This window comes from Camelina sativa, chromosome 14 (genome assembly GCF_030686135.1).
Source record: "Camelina sativa cultivar CO46 ecotype springtype chromosome 14, ASM3068613v1".
Classification (NCBI taxonomy): domain Eukaryota; kingdom Viridiplantae; phylum Streptophyta; class Magnoliopsida; order Brassicales; family Brassicaceae; genus Camelina; species Camelina sativa.
In genome coordinates, this window is record NC_141893.1 from 27,876,983 (window position 1) to 27,888,948 (window position 11,966).

At 42.1% G+C, this 11,966-nt stretch overlaps 2 protein-coding genes across 2 annotated transcripts; both read left to right on the forward strand.

The window, feature by feature from the left end:
* The first annotated feature begins 2,313 nt into the window (after positions 1–2,313).
* LOC104742368 (putative inactive receptor kinase At1g48480) lies at positions 2,314–5,043 on the forward strand. The gene is made up of 2 exons (XM_010463367.3): positions 2,314–4,029; positions 4,188–5,043. The coding sequence occupies exons 1-2, from the start codon at positions 2,664–2,666 to the stop codon at positions 4,778–4,780; spliced, it is 1,959 nt and encodes a 652-aa protein (XP_010461669.1). The 5' UTR covers positions 2,314–2,663; the 3' UTR covers positions 4,781–5,043.
* A 4,881-nt stretch (positions 5,044–9,924) lies between these two features.
* Positions 9,925–11,643, forward strand: LOC104743952 (uncharacterized). Its single transcript, XM_010464979.2, has 2 exons — positions 9,925–10,521; positions 10,849–11,643. Exons 1-2 carry the CDS (start codon positions 9,925–9,927, stop codon positions 11,641–11,643), a joined length of 1,392 nt encoding a protein of 463 aa, XP_010463281.2.
* The last annotated feature ends 323 nt before the right edge of the window (positions 11,644–11,966 follow it).

Consider the following 11,966-nt stretch of genomic DNA (forward strand, 5'->3'; position numbering starts at 1 on the left):
AAGAATACCTATTAAAATTTGGAAAATATATAAAAATATATTCTTCATAGGAACCTAATGACTGAAATTAAATAATAATGACTGAAAATTTGTGTTAAAAAGAGAGTAATTAGGGATTGAACTATAATTTTATGGAAAACGGAATGAATTCTACTTTTATGGGAAAAGAATTGGTATGATCTTATGAGGAATAAATGAGTAAGCAGTTATCAAATTACTTACGGAAAACATCTCACTATTAGATAATATAAGATTAAAGGCCAAAAACTAAGCAGGTAGGAAACCAAAAATTTAAACTTTGAGCCAAAGATTTATGAATTGATAAGAGAATTTAGAACACACATAAACATCCCAAAATATAACATAATCTAGAATCATTTCTTGCCCATGAATCATTTATAATATTGAAACCCAGAAATAAATTTTATACATAATTTAGTATCTGTTCTTGCCCATTGAAACCCATATTTACCCATATTTATCATCAGTTTTTTCTAGGACGAAACCACAAACTGATAAATAGTGGCTTTAAATAGAAGATGCTTACAATCGGTTCTTATTGAAAAAGGAAAAAAAGACATGTCGAGAATCTTTTTTTTATGGGCCAGTCAATTGGGTCAAAATAACAAAATAGGACATATGTTAGATAGATAACACGCCAAGTGTCATCTCCTTAGCAAAAGTTGAGAAAAACCTTCTCATATGATATATCAAAATAAACTATCATCAGTCTTTCCTAGGATGAAAACACAAACTGATAAATGGTAGCTTTAAATAGAAGATGTCTACAGAGCGAGTTTGTTGCTTTCTTTGGCTGGTCTCCCATCAAGTTTTGATGACAAATGTTGAACGGGTTTGGAGGCATTTGAGTGATTCAAGCCTCTGTTCGGTTTGTAGTAGTGGAGAGGAAACAATCCTACAAATGTTGCAGGATTGTCTTGCAATGGTCGGGGTTTGGCAGAGGTTAGTGCCATAGAAACTACTTCCTTCTTTTTTGGAGCCTCGCTGCTGGAGTGGTTGTATGTCAACCTGTCGGATACTGTGGAACAGAATGGTTACTCTTGGGCTACGCTGTTTGCTGGAGCAGTGTGGTGGGGGTGGAAGTGGCGGTGTGGAGATATTTTTGGTGGTTTGGGTAAGTTTCATGATAGAATTCGTTTTCTGAAGGGTTTGGCTGAGGAGACCTATAAGGCTTTCTTAGTCTCGGTGAGTGAGAGGGGAGAAGTGGTTCGAGAAGAACGTTTGATATCATGGTCTCCGCCGCAGGAGGGGTGGTTAAAAATAAATACGGATGGTGCATCACGGGGCAATCCAGGGATGGCATCAGTCGGAGGTGTCTTGCGGGATGTGGAAGGTAATTGGCTCATCGGGTTTGCTCTGAATATCGGGTTCTGTTCCGCACCACTTGCAGAGCTTGGGGTGTTTATTATGGCTTGGTGATGGCTTGGTAGAAGGGATGTACGCGGGTAGATCTTGAGGTGGACTCCGAGCTGGTGGTAGGTTTTTTTACTACAAGGATTAATGATTCTCATCCCCTATCTTTCTTAGACACCCCAAACTATAGGGTATCCGTATTCGTCATGTGTATAGGGAAGCTAATCGTCTTGCTGACGAATTAGTAAACTATGCTTTTACTCTCCCTTTGGGTTTCATTCGTTGATTGTTAGTCCTGAGTGTGTTCATGGGATTATTTTTGAGGATGTTGTCGGTTGTACTCGGCCACGGTCGGTCCGTTTGTAGTTGTTTTTATTTTTTCTAGTAATATGAGGGGAGCCTAATTTGTCTCCCTCTCTTACCAAAAAAAAAAATAGAAATGCATATAATTGGTTCTTACTGAAAAAGGAAAAAAAAATGTTGAGAATTTTTTTTTGTTTTATGGACCAGTAGTTACTAGATCCAAAGTAGAAATGAGTTTAGTCATTTAGGTCCAAACAACAAAATAGGAAAGCTGTTACATAGATAACACGATAAGTGTCATCTCCTTAGCAAAGTTGAAAAAAACATTCTCATATTATATAAGATATGCGGATGCGAAACTTAATTATACTATCATCTAAACATAATGGTCCCGGACAGTAGACCAATGTCGAGAATTTTCTTAGACACAAAACAAAACTAAAGAAGTTTTTTTTACCTGTAAAATACAGAGTGGCAGAGACAGACACACAACGAAGAGTTTAATTTAAAGAAAAAAAAAACTTTAATGTAGGCAAATATGGTTGTGAATGTGATCATCTTCTAACATGTTACGGTCCTACCAACTCTCTCTAGTCTCTAGTCTATACCCACCCCTTTTCATTTTTCAAAATTTATATACTACTAATAATTATAACTAACTCCAATCGTATACTCCATAGTTTAATACTATTATTAACTCTGTGAAATGTTCAACTAAACGAGTAGGTAGGTTGCTAAATCATCAGAGAATCTTTCGACGAATGCTAATTAGAGAATTTTGACCAATTTTATTAACATAATGATACTATTAAAAGAGGAAATTGAAGAAAACAAACATGGGAAAAGAGGATTAGGCTGTTGACTGCTTTCACTCCTTTTTACAGCTCTCTTTCTCTCTGTTCTTCTTAATAAAGTTTTCATTTTTAAGCTTTTTCTCTCTTCTTCTTCTTCTTCTTCTTCTTCTGAATCGTCGTCAAAAGAACACAATGCGAGTCTTTCCCAACTCGTCCATGGCGATTTTCTCTGTTTTTCTCTTAACCCTTCTTCTCCTCTCTTTCCCTCTTCCATCAACACAAGACCTCAACGCCGACAGAGTAGCTCTTCTCTCTCTCCGTTCCGCCGTCGGGGGCCGTACGTTTCGCTGGAACATCAAACAAACCTCACCGTGTAACTGGGCCGGCGTCAAATGCGAGAGTAACAGAGTCACGGCCCTCCGTCTCCCCGGCGTTGCTCTCTCCGGCAACATCCCGGAAGGTGTTTTCGGTAACTTAACTCAGCTGCGTACACTCAGCCTTCGTCTCAATGCTCTCTCTGGCTCACTCCCTAACGATCTCAGTACTTCCACCAATCTCCGACACCTTTACTTACAAGGAAACAGATTCTCCGGCGAGATACCTCAAGTTTTGTTCAGTCTTACAAACCTCGTGAGGCTTAATCTCGCTTCCAACAGCTTCACCGGAGAGATCTCTTCTGGTTTCACGAACCTCACGAGGCTCAAGACTCTGTTTTTAGAGAACAACCAACTCTCTGGTTCCATCCTTGACTTAGATTTACCGTTGGTTCAGTTCAACGTCTCGAATAACTTGTTGAACGGATCTATACCTAAGAATCTGCAGAGGTTTGAGTCTGATTCGTTTCTCCAGACTTCACTTTGTGGCAAACCGCTTAAACTTTGCCCTAATGAAGAAACTGTACCGAGCCAGCCTTCTTCTGGTGGAAACAGAACACCTCCAAGTGTTGAAGGAAGTATGGAGAAGAAGAAAAAAAGCAAATTATCCGGTGGAGCTATTGCCGGAATTGTGATCGGATGTGTTGCTGGTTTCACTTTGATTGTTTTTATACTAATGGTGCTCTGCCGGAAAAAGGGTAACGAGAGATCAAGAGCTGTTGACATTTCAACTATCAAACAGCAAGAAACTGAGGTTCCCGGCGATAAAGAAGCGGCGGATAACAGAAATGTCTACTCGGTGTCGGCGGCTGCAGCTGCGGCGATGACAGGAAACTCAAAAGCTGGAGAAGTTAACGGTCCAGCTACGAAGAAGCTTGTGTTCTTCGGTAACGCGACTAAAGTTTTCGATCTTGAAGACTTGCTGAGAGCTTCAGCGGAGGTTTTGGGGAAAGGAACGTTTGGGACGGCGTATAAGGCGGTGCTTGACGCGGTGACGGTTGTTGCGGTGAAGAGGCTGAAGGATGTGATGATGGCTGATAAAGAGTTTAGGGAGAAGATTGAATTGGTTGGTGCGATGGATCATGAGAACTTGGTGCCACTGAGAGCTTACTATTTCAGCAGAGATGAGAAGCTTCTTGTCTATGACTACATGCCTATGGGAAGCTTATCAGCTCTCTTACATGGTGAGTTTACTTCAAAAACATTCAATAAGCTTCATCTAGGAATCTTGAAGATTTAATTTGCATTTACAATAGCTTTAGTGCTTAGCTCAATTGAATTAGCATTGGGTGTTTTGCTCTGTTTAGTTTAGTTTCTATAATTGTCTTTTCTCTGTTTACAGGAAACAGAGGAGCGGGAAGGAGTCCACTAAACTGGGACGTCCGATCACGAATTGCTATTGGTGCAGCTCGTGGGTTAGACTACCTTCACTCACAAGGCACTACGACCTCTCACGGCAACGTCAAATCCTCAAACATCCTCTTAACAAAATCCCACCATGCTAAAATCTCAGACTTTGGCTTATCCCAGCTCGTTGGATCATCAGCAACAAATCCAAACCGTGCTACGGGTTACCGTGCGCCAGAAGTAACCGATCCAAAACGCGTGTCCCAGAAGGGTGACGTGTTCAGTTTCGGAGTTGTGTTGCTTGAGCTGATCACGGGTAAAGCTCCTTCGAACTCGGTGATGAACGAGGAAGGAGTTGATTTGCCGAGATGGGTCAAATCGGTTGCGAGGGATGAGTGGAGGAGAGAGGTTTTCGACTCCGAGTTGCTTAGCTTGGCCACGAAGGAAGAAGAGATGATGGCGGAGATGGTGCAGCTGGGACTTGAGTGTACGTCACAGCATCCAGACCAGAGGCCGGAGATGTCGGAAGTTGTTAGGAAGATGGAGAATTTGCGACCTTATTCAGACCAAGTTGACGAAGCTGATTAAGTAAAAAATGTTTAATTGTTGAAAAATTTAATTATTTAATTTTAATGAAATGGTTGGGGGGAAAAAACAGAAATGAAGGGTTTTTAATTTAATTTTTAAACTTTTGACCCTACTTGTCAAAAAAGGAGAAGGGTTTTAGTGGTTAACTCTGCTGGCAATTGAAGTTGTGTGTGTTTGGGGGTGAAGGATTTGGTGGTGATTTTTGTAATTATTGCTGTTGCTTCTCTTTTCTTAAATCTACTTTTCTAAATGGTTGCTAATCATTTTGTCTCTTATGTTATAATCATATTCGTGACTTCATATCGTAATGTAAAGTTGTGTATAGTGGCAAACGCAGTTGGTCAGTGTTTTGTGAAAATGATGTAGTCAGTTTGTCGAACAAAAATACAAAACTGTTTGGATTTAAAATATTTTTTTGGTTGGCCACTTGTTGATCGCCCTTTTTCGGCAGATTTGATGCGTTTGATAGGTTTGTTGTACACTTTAGCTTTATCCACCAGAGAATAGTGTTATATCCGAAAACAAAATTTGATCATTCGAAATGAAAAATTAGTTTAAGATTAGTTGTTTAGGTTTCGCCTGTTTAGCACTTGTTCAGCTTATTTATGGTGTGGTGGAAGTTATGTGTAATTTTATGATACCAATATATTAGTTTCGTCAACATCTTTTGCTATCACAGAGACCCACATCCAATTTTAGTACCGATGGAGAGAGCTAATTATACCCGAAATAAAACACTTAACACATGATCTATAGAATGAATGAATCAACCAAATTTGCTATTAGTGAAATGTGGACAACTCTTCAATTAAGTATACCGATTTTGGAATAATTTGTTTTTTTTTTCTCGTTCACAAAACCACTCCTATGAGTGAAGAAGAAAGGTTGGCTAGCAAACATTGGCAGCTTTATGAGTAAAGCATTTAATGCAAAAGGTTTAAATAGGTAGGAATGGGTGCAACTGTAACAGTACTAAGGCTGCTATAATTGTATGACTCTTTTTAGAGAGGTCCCAAAGGTACACACATGATATTAGAGGGGAGGGACCATAAAGAGAGAGAGAGAAGATAAGAGGACATTGAGAGACATATGATTCAAATATATGAGCAACCCCCAAATAGGGTTTATGAAAGGGTCCTTTGTATAGACGTGGTCTCTTACACCTACATTTGCGGTTAATGCGGCTGCTAATTGCCTACATTTTTAAAAAACCGCAAACGCAATGGCTAACTGTGTATGGGTTTAAGAAGTTTGGACTGTGTCCATCAATTATGATAGGTCTTAAAACTTTGGTTTGGAAATGGTATCTCTCGTTCAGAATCTAACAAAAATATGCTAAAAGAGACAAATTGAGAATATTTAATAATGAACATTGACATCCCTTTTCACTCGGTTTACTTAAGACAACATTTCACAACCTTGAGACAATTGACGATTGACGATCATTATCGATTTGCGTGTCAAGAGAGTTTTAGGCGATTGACGATCTCTTCATAAACCACCGCCGGAGTTCGGCCTCACGCCGTTCGCCGAGAATTCCCCTTTCTCCCTCCTCTTTCCTTTCTTGTTTCGTTTTTCTTCATTCTCCTTAAAGATGTTAGATCCCCCAGATCCACGAGTTCCTCCTAGTTCTACATCGCCCTCAGCCTTAGATCCAGATCTACCTTCTTGTTCAGATCCAGATCTACCTGCTAGCTCAGATACGGTTCCTCCTCAGCTACCCTCGCTTTCGGGCCCGAACTCGCACCATCTCCCCAACTCCTCCTCCAGCCAGACTCAAGCAGAACGTTTCAAGGCCTCATTAAGAAACCTCAAGAAGATTGACTCGCCGGTAACGATGGAAGATGGAATTCTGGTGGTTCAAGCTCCTGCCTCGATCTTACTCAAGACCGCAGATCAATGGAAGGGTCACATTGCGACAAACTTTCATGGTCTGATTCCTCCCTCGGCAAAAATATACTCAGATCTCAACCCCGTTTGGGGAAAATATGGAAACATCACCATTCGTCAGGTTTCGGATACCTCTTGCCTCATATTGATTCCCTGTGTGAAGACTAGGGATTGGGTCTTACAGGTAGGATATTGGCAAGTTGGGAACTGTGCAGTCCATGTCTATCCGTGGTCGATTGATGCCTCCCTTCAGGTACAAGAACTCTCTACGGTGCCAACTTGGGCAGTGTTGCACAATGTCCCGCCTCAAATGTATTCGTTCTCAGGAATAAGCGTAATCGCAAGTGCTATTGGAGAGCCTCTGCACACCGAGAAATCGAGGCTGGATCCTTATTATCTTGGTAACACCAAAGTAAAGGTGGAAATCTCGCTTGATAAGTCACCTCCTACAACGATCATTGTTAGGGACGAGCTCATGAATTCTGTCAAAGTTCACGTATCTTACCCACGCTTGCCTCTGAAGTGCTGTAATTGTAACAGGTTTGGACACTTGTTGAACAGATGTCCAAAGCCTCTTATGAAGAAGAAGGTTGTGATGGATCGTAAGAGTGGTTTTTCGGCTGGTGGAACTGCAACAACTAACACGACAATTTCGCTAGGTTCAGGGACAGGGACTATCACGGAACCAGAGAAGTTGGAGTCTGAAGGAAAGGCTGCCTCAGTGCCTTCCCCTGTTAAGCCCCCAGATCATCCCCGCGCCCTGGAGATGGGAGGCTCTTCTAGCGGGTTAGTGAAGGGGAGAAGTAGTAGTACTCCTCCGGTACAGAGAGCTGAGAGATCTGCAAGGTTTGAATCTGTATCAGGTCCTACTCCGGATATAGTTGCGGGTTGGTTGAAGGAGTTGGAATCAGAGAAGATTTTGACCTTGAAGGATCAAATTCAGGAACCGCCTTTCGAGAATCATCAAGCGGTTTTGCCACTACAGAATCAGTGGGTTGAAGTTGGTTCTAAGAGAAAGAATAAGGGTAAGAAGACGCAGAGTGTTGCAGACACGCCCGTTGGGTTCCCGGGGGCGTTGAGTGCTCGGAAGTTTGCTAAAATGGAGACTAAGAAGCAATTTGGGACTCAGAGAGGTGAGGATAAGCTTCAGTTTAGGAAGCCGTGTCCAGAGAAGTACAGGATTTCTCGGGGTAGTTCCCCGGTTAGTGACTGCTAATCCTTGAAAGAGCATAGCTCTACCTTCACTTTTGGGTTATAGATGACGAAGGTTTTTTGTTGGAATATAAGAGGTTTAAACAGCTTCTCGAGACAACGCTTTGTTAGAAGTTGGATGTCTAAAAATAAACCAGTATTGGGTAGTCTTTTGGAGACGCATGTCTCGGAGGAGAATGTGGATCAAAATTTTCGGGCTTCCTTTCCAGGGTGGAGAGGAGATTATAACTACCAGTTTGCGGAGAATGGCAGAATTTGGGTGGTCTGGGACCCATCGGTGTCTGTCATTTGTTATTACAAGTCAGCTCAGGTTATGTTATGCGGAGTCTTCATTCCGGAATCGAAAGAAAGTTTTGCAGTAGCTTTTGTATATGGTTATAACACCTTGCTTCAGAGACGGGACCTCTAGGAAGATATCATAACAATAACTAGTAACTCTCCTGCCAAGGATTTTCCTCTGATGATTATGGGAGATTTCAACCAGATCTTAACAGCTAATGAGCAATATTCTCTACTTCCCCATCCCTTGCCTCTAGCGGGTATGTCGGAGTTCGGTCAATATCTCGAGGATAATGGTTTGTCAGACTTGTCGAGTCGAGGAGCCTTTTATACGTGGAAGAATAACCAACCCAATGATCCAGTGTTGAGGAAGTTAGACAGGGTTTTGGTGAGTGATAAGTAGAGAGACTCTTTCCCGGAAGCTATAGACAGTTTTGATCCCCCGGGAGATTCAGATCATTCTCCTGCTTTGGTGTATACATCCTCTCATATTCAGAATAGTAAGAAATCTTTCAAATATTTCTCCTTCCTGTCCACTCATCCAAGTTTCAAGGAGGTGATCGATGCAGCTTGGTCTGAGGAAATTGGGGTAGGCTCCGCTCTATTTATTTTGGCTCAGAGATTGAAGGTAGTTAAAGCAGCTTGTAAACAGTTGAACAGGGTTGGTTTTAGCAATATACAACAGAGAACCAAAGAAGCCTTGGATCACCTTGAGTCCATTCAAGCTGAGTTACTGAGATTGCCATCAGATACTCTTTTCAGAGAGGAGTTTGTAGCTCGACAGAAATGGAACTTCTTTGCAGCTGCTCAGGAATCTTTCTACAGACAGAAGTCTAGGGTGCGGTGGTTGGCTGAAGGGGATGCTAACACAGCTTTCTTCTTCAAGTCAGTTATTGCTAATCAAGGTAGAAACTGCATCAAGTTCTTAAGAGGGGAGGATGGAGATTTGATTTTTAATCTGGATCAAATTAAGGATCTCCTTGTATCATACTATCAGAGACTCCTAGGCTCTAAAAACGCGGAAGTGCATCCCTTATCCGTAAGTGGGATTAGAGACCTGGTTTCCTTTAGGTGTTCTCCCGACTTGGCAGCTCAGTTGGTGACCATTCCCTCGTTGGGTGATATAAGGCGTACTATCGTCTCAATGCCTAAGTCAAAAGCTTCGGGCCCTGATGGTTTTCCTGTGGAGTTTTTATGGGAAGCATGGGATATAGTGGGGCGAGAGGTTGTGGAAGCTGTCCAAGTTTTTTTCACCTCCGGTCACCTCCCACGGTACTTCAATGCCACCGCCATTACTCTCATTCCATAAGTTCAAGGAGCCGACTCCATTCCTTTGTTCAGACCGATATCCTGCTGTAATATTGTCTATAAGATTATAGCGAGGCTCCTCAAGCAGAAATTGAAGCTCTTCATTGCGGATGCTGTACAAGGGAACCATGTAGGGTTTGTTCAGGGTCGACATCTTTGTGAGAATGTCCTTCTGGCTTCTGAGCTAGTTCACAACTTTCATGAGGATGGTCCTACTACCAGAGGGTGTCTCCAGGTTGATCTTGCTGAAGCATATGATAATCTGGATTGGAAGTTCTTGCTTAATATTTTGGTGGCCATCGACCTCCCTCCTCAATTTATAGGGTGGCTCAAAGAGTGTTATACTAACCCTCTCGTTCAGTATAGCTTTCAATGGTGAACTCATAGGATTCTTCCCAGGCAAAAAAGGACTTCGTTAAGGAGACCCTCTCTCGTCCCTGTTATTTGTTCTTGCAATGGATGTTCTTGCTAAGAAACTGGATAAAGGAGCTCTCGATGGTTGTTTTGGACTGCATCCTCTCTGTCTAGCTCCTGTGATCACTCACTTGAGCTTTGCAGATGACATCTTCATTTTTTTCGACGGTCAGCAATCATCTTTGGACGGTATTCTGGAAATCCTTGAGGAATTCAGGATTGAATCAGGGTTGGGGATCAACAGGACTAAGACAACGTGGTTTTTGGACAGTGGAGACTTTAACGCTAACCAAACAGTGGCCAACAACTCGGGTTTTGCTCAAGGGTCCTTTCCATTAAAGTATCTAGGGGTTCCTTTATCCACCAAAAAGATGTCCCCGCAAGACTACCAGCCTCTCTTAGATAAACTCATGGCAAGATTCAACTCTTGGACAGTTAAGCGTTTGTCCTTTGCGGGCAGGCTACAATTGATCCAGTCCGTAATCTACTCTATTATCTCCTTTTGGGCATCAATATTCATTCTACCTAACTCGGTAATGGAGAAGATTGAGTCTCTGTGTAATGCATTCTTATGGAAAGGATCTCTAGACTCGGGAAGAGGAGCTAAAGTGTGTTGGGATTCTGTATGTACTCCGAAGGTGTGTGGAGGTTTGGGTTTAAAACGTCTAGCCCACTGGAGCAAGATTTTGGGACTTAAACTCATCTGGTTAATCTTCGCAAATGGTGGTTCCTTGTGGGTGTCTTGGGTGAGGAGACATTTAATTCGCAACCACTGTTTTTGGGAGCTAAGTAGACCAGTTACAGGAAGTTGGATCTGGAGGAGTCTCTGCAAGCTTCGACCCTTGGCTCGACCTTTCATCGTTTGCGAACTTGCTTCTGGTATAACTTGCAAGTTTTGGACTGATAACTGGACATCTCTAGGTCCTCTGATAAATATCACGGGTCTCTCTGGACCCAGAGTATAGGGGTTACCTGTCTCAGCGGTTGTTGTGGATGCTGTCTACCAAGGACAGTGGTGGATCTCCAATTCTCGAAGTCGGAATCCCATCATTCAACTGCTACAAGCTTGCCTCCCGTCCCCTCCAATGACTACATCTATAGACGAAGCTACAGATGATCGGTTCCTTTGGAAAATAGGTCATGCTCCAGCTTCAGATGTCTTCTCAACTTCGGCTACTTGGGATTACCTATACCCTGAGGGTACGAAAGTGGATTGGTATGAATCAGTGTGGATCAAAGGGAGAATTCCCAAACATTCTTTCATAGCATGGCTCAACGCAAGACACCGACTCCTCACAAGGGACAAGCTGATAAGGTGGGGGTTGTCAGTTCCCTCACACTGTCTCCTCTGCAGTAACCATGCCGAATCTCGTCAGCATCTGTTCTTCGATTGCTCCTACTCCGGTGAATTGTGGCAGTACTTTCTCGATAAAGCTCACTTATCCTCCCCATCATGTTTTGAGGATAGATTAAGGTGGTTAAAAAACCCTGTTAGGGACAGGAACATCGCTCAGATACTTCGCCTTGCCTTTCAAGCTTCGGTGTATCTTATATGGAGGGAACGTAACTCAAGACTTCACTCTGCCGTCTCAAAACCAGTATCGCTGTTGTTATTGGAAGTCAAGAACATTCTCAGATTCCACTTGGGACATCTCACTCAAACAAAGTACTATCCCTCCGGCTCCCACTCTCTTGATCACTTGGTTTGGAGTGTTTCACTGATGATGTGGTATCTTATCTCTGTAACTTTCTCGGTGTAGGTGTTACTCGTTTCAGGAGGCATCGTTGTATGTTTCAGTCTCTTGGTTAATGAAAGTAAGGTTTTTTTTTTTTTAAAAAAAAAAAAAAAAAAAAAAAACATTTCACTACCTTCTGTGAAGGTGGAAAGCAATAGTCTCAGATCATGTACATAAATATGTTAAACCACAAATCCAAACAAATATCAAACCGCAAAACACCAATAAACCACATGTGCGGTTGTGCGCTGTACGATCAAATAGTGTTTTCCTTTTGCTTTTGTTTTTCTTCCGGTCTCTGCATCAGAAAGAGAAAGAGTTAACTCAACAAAAATCAGATAGTTATG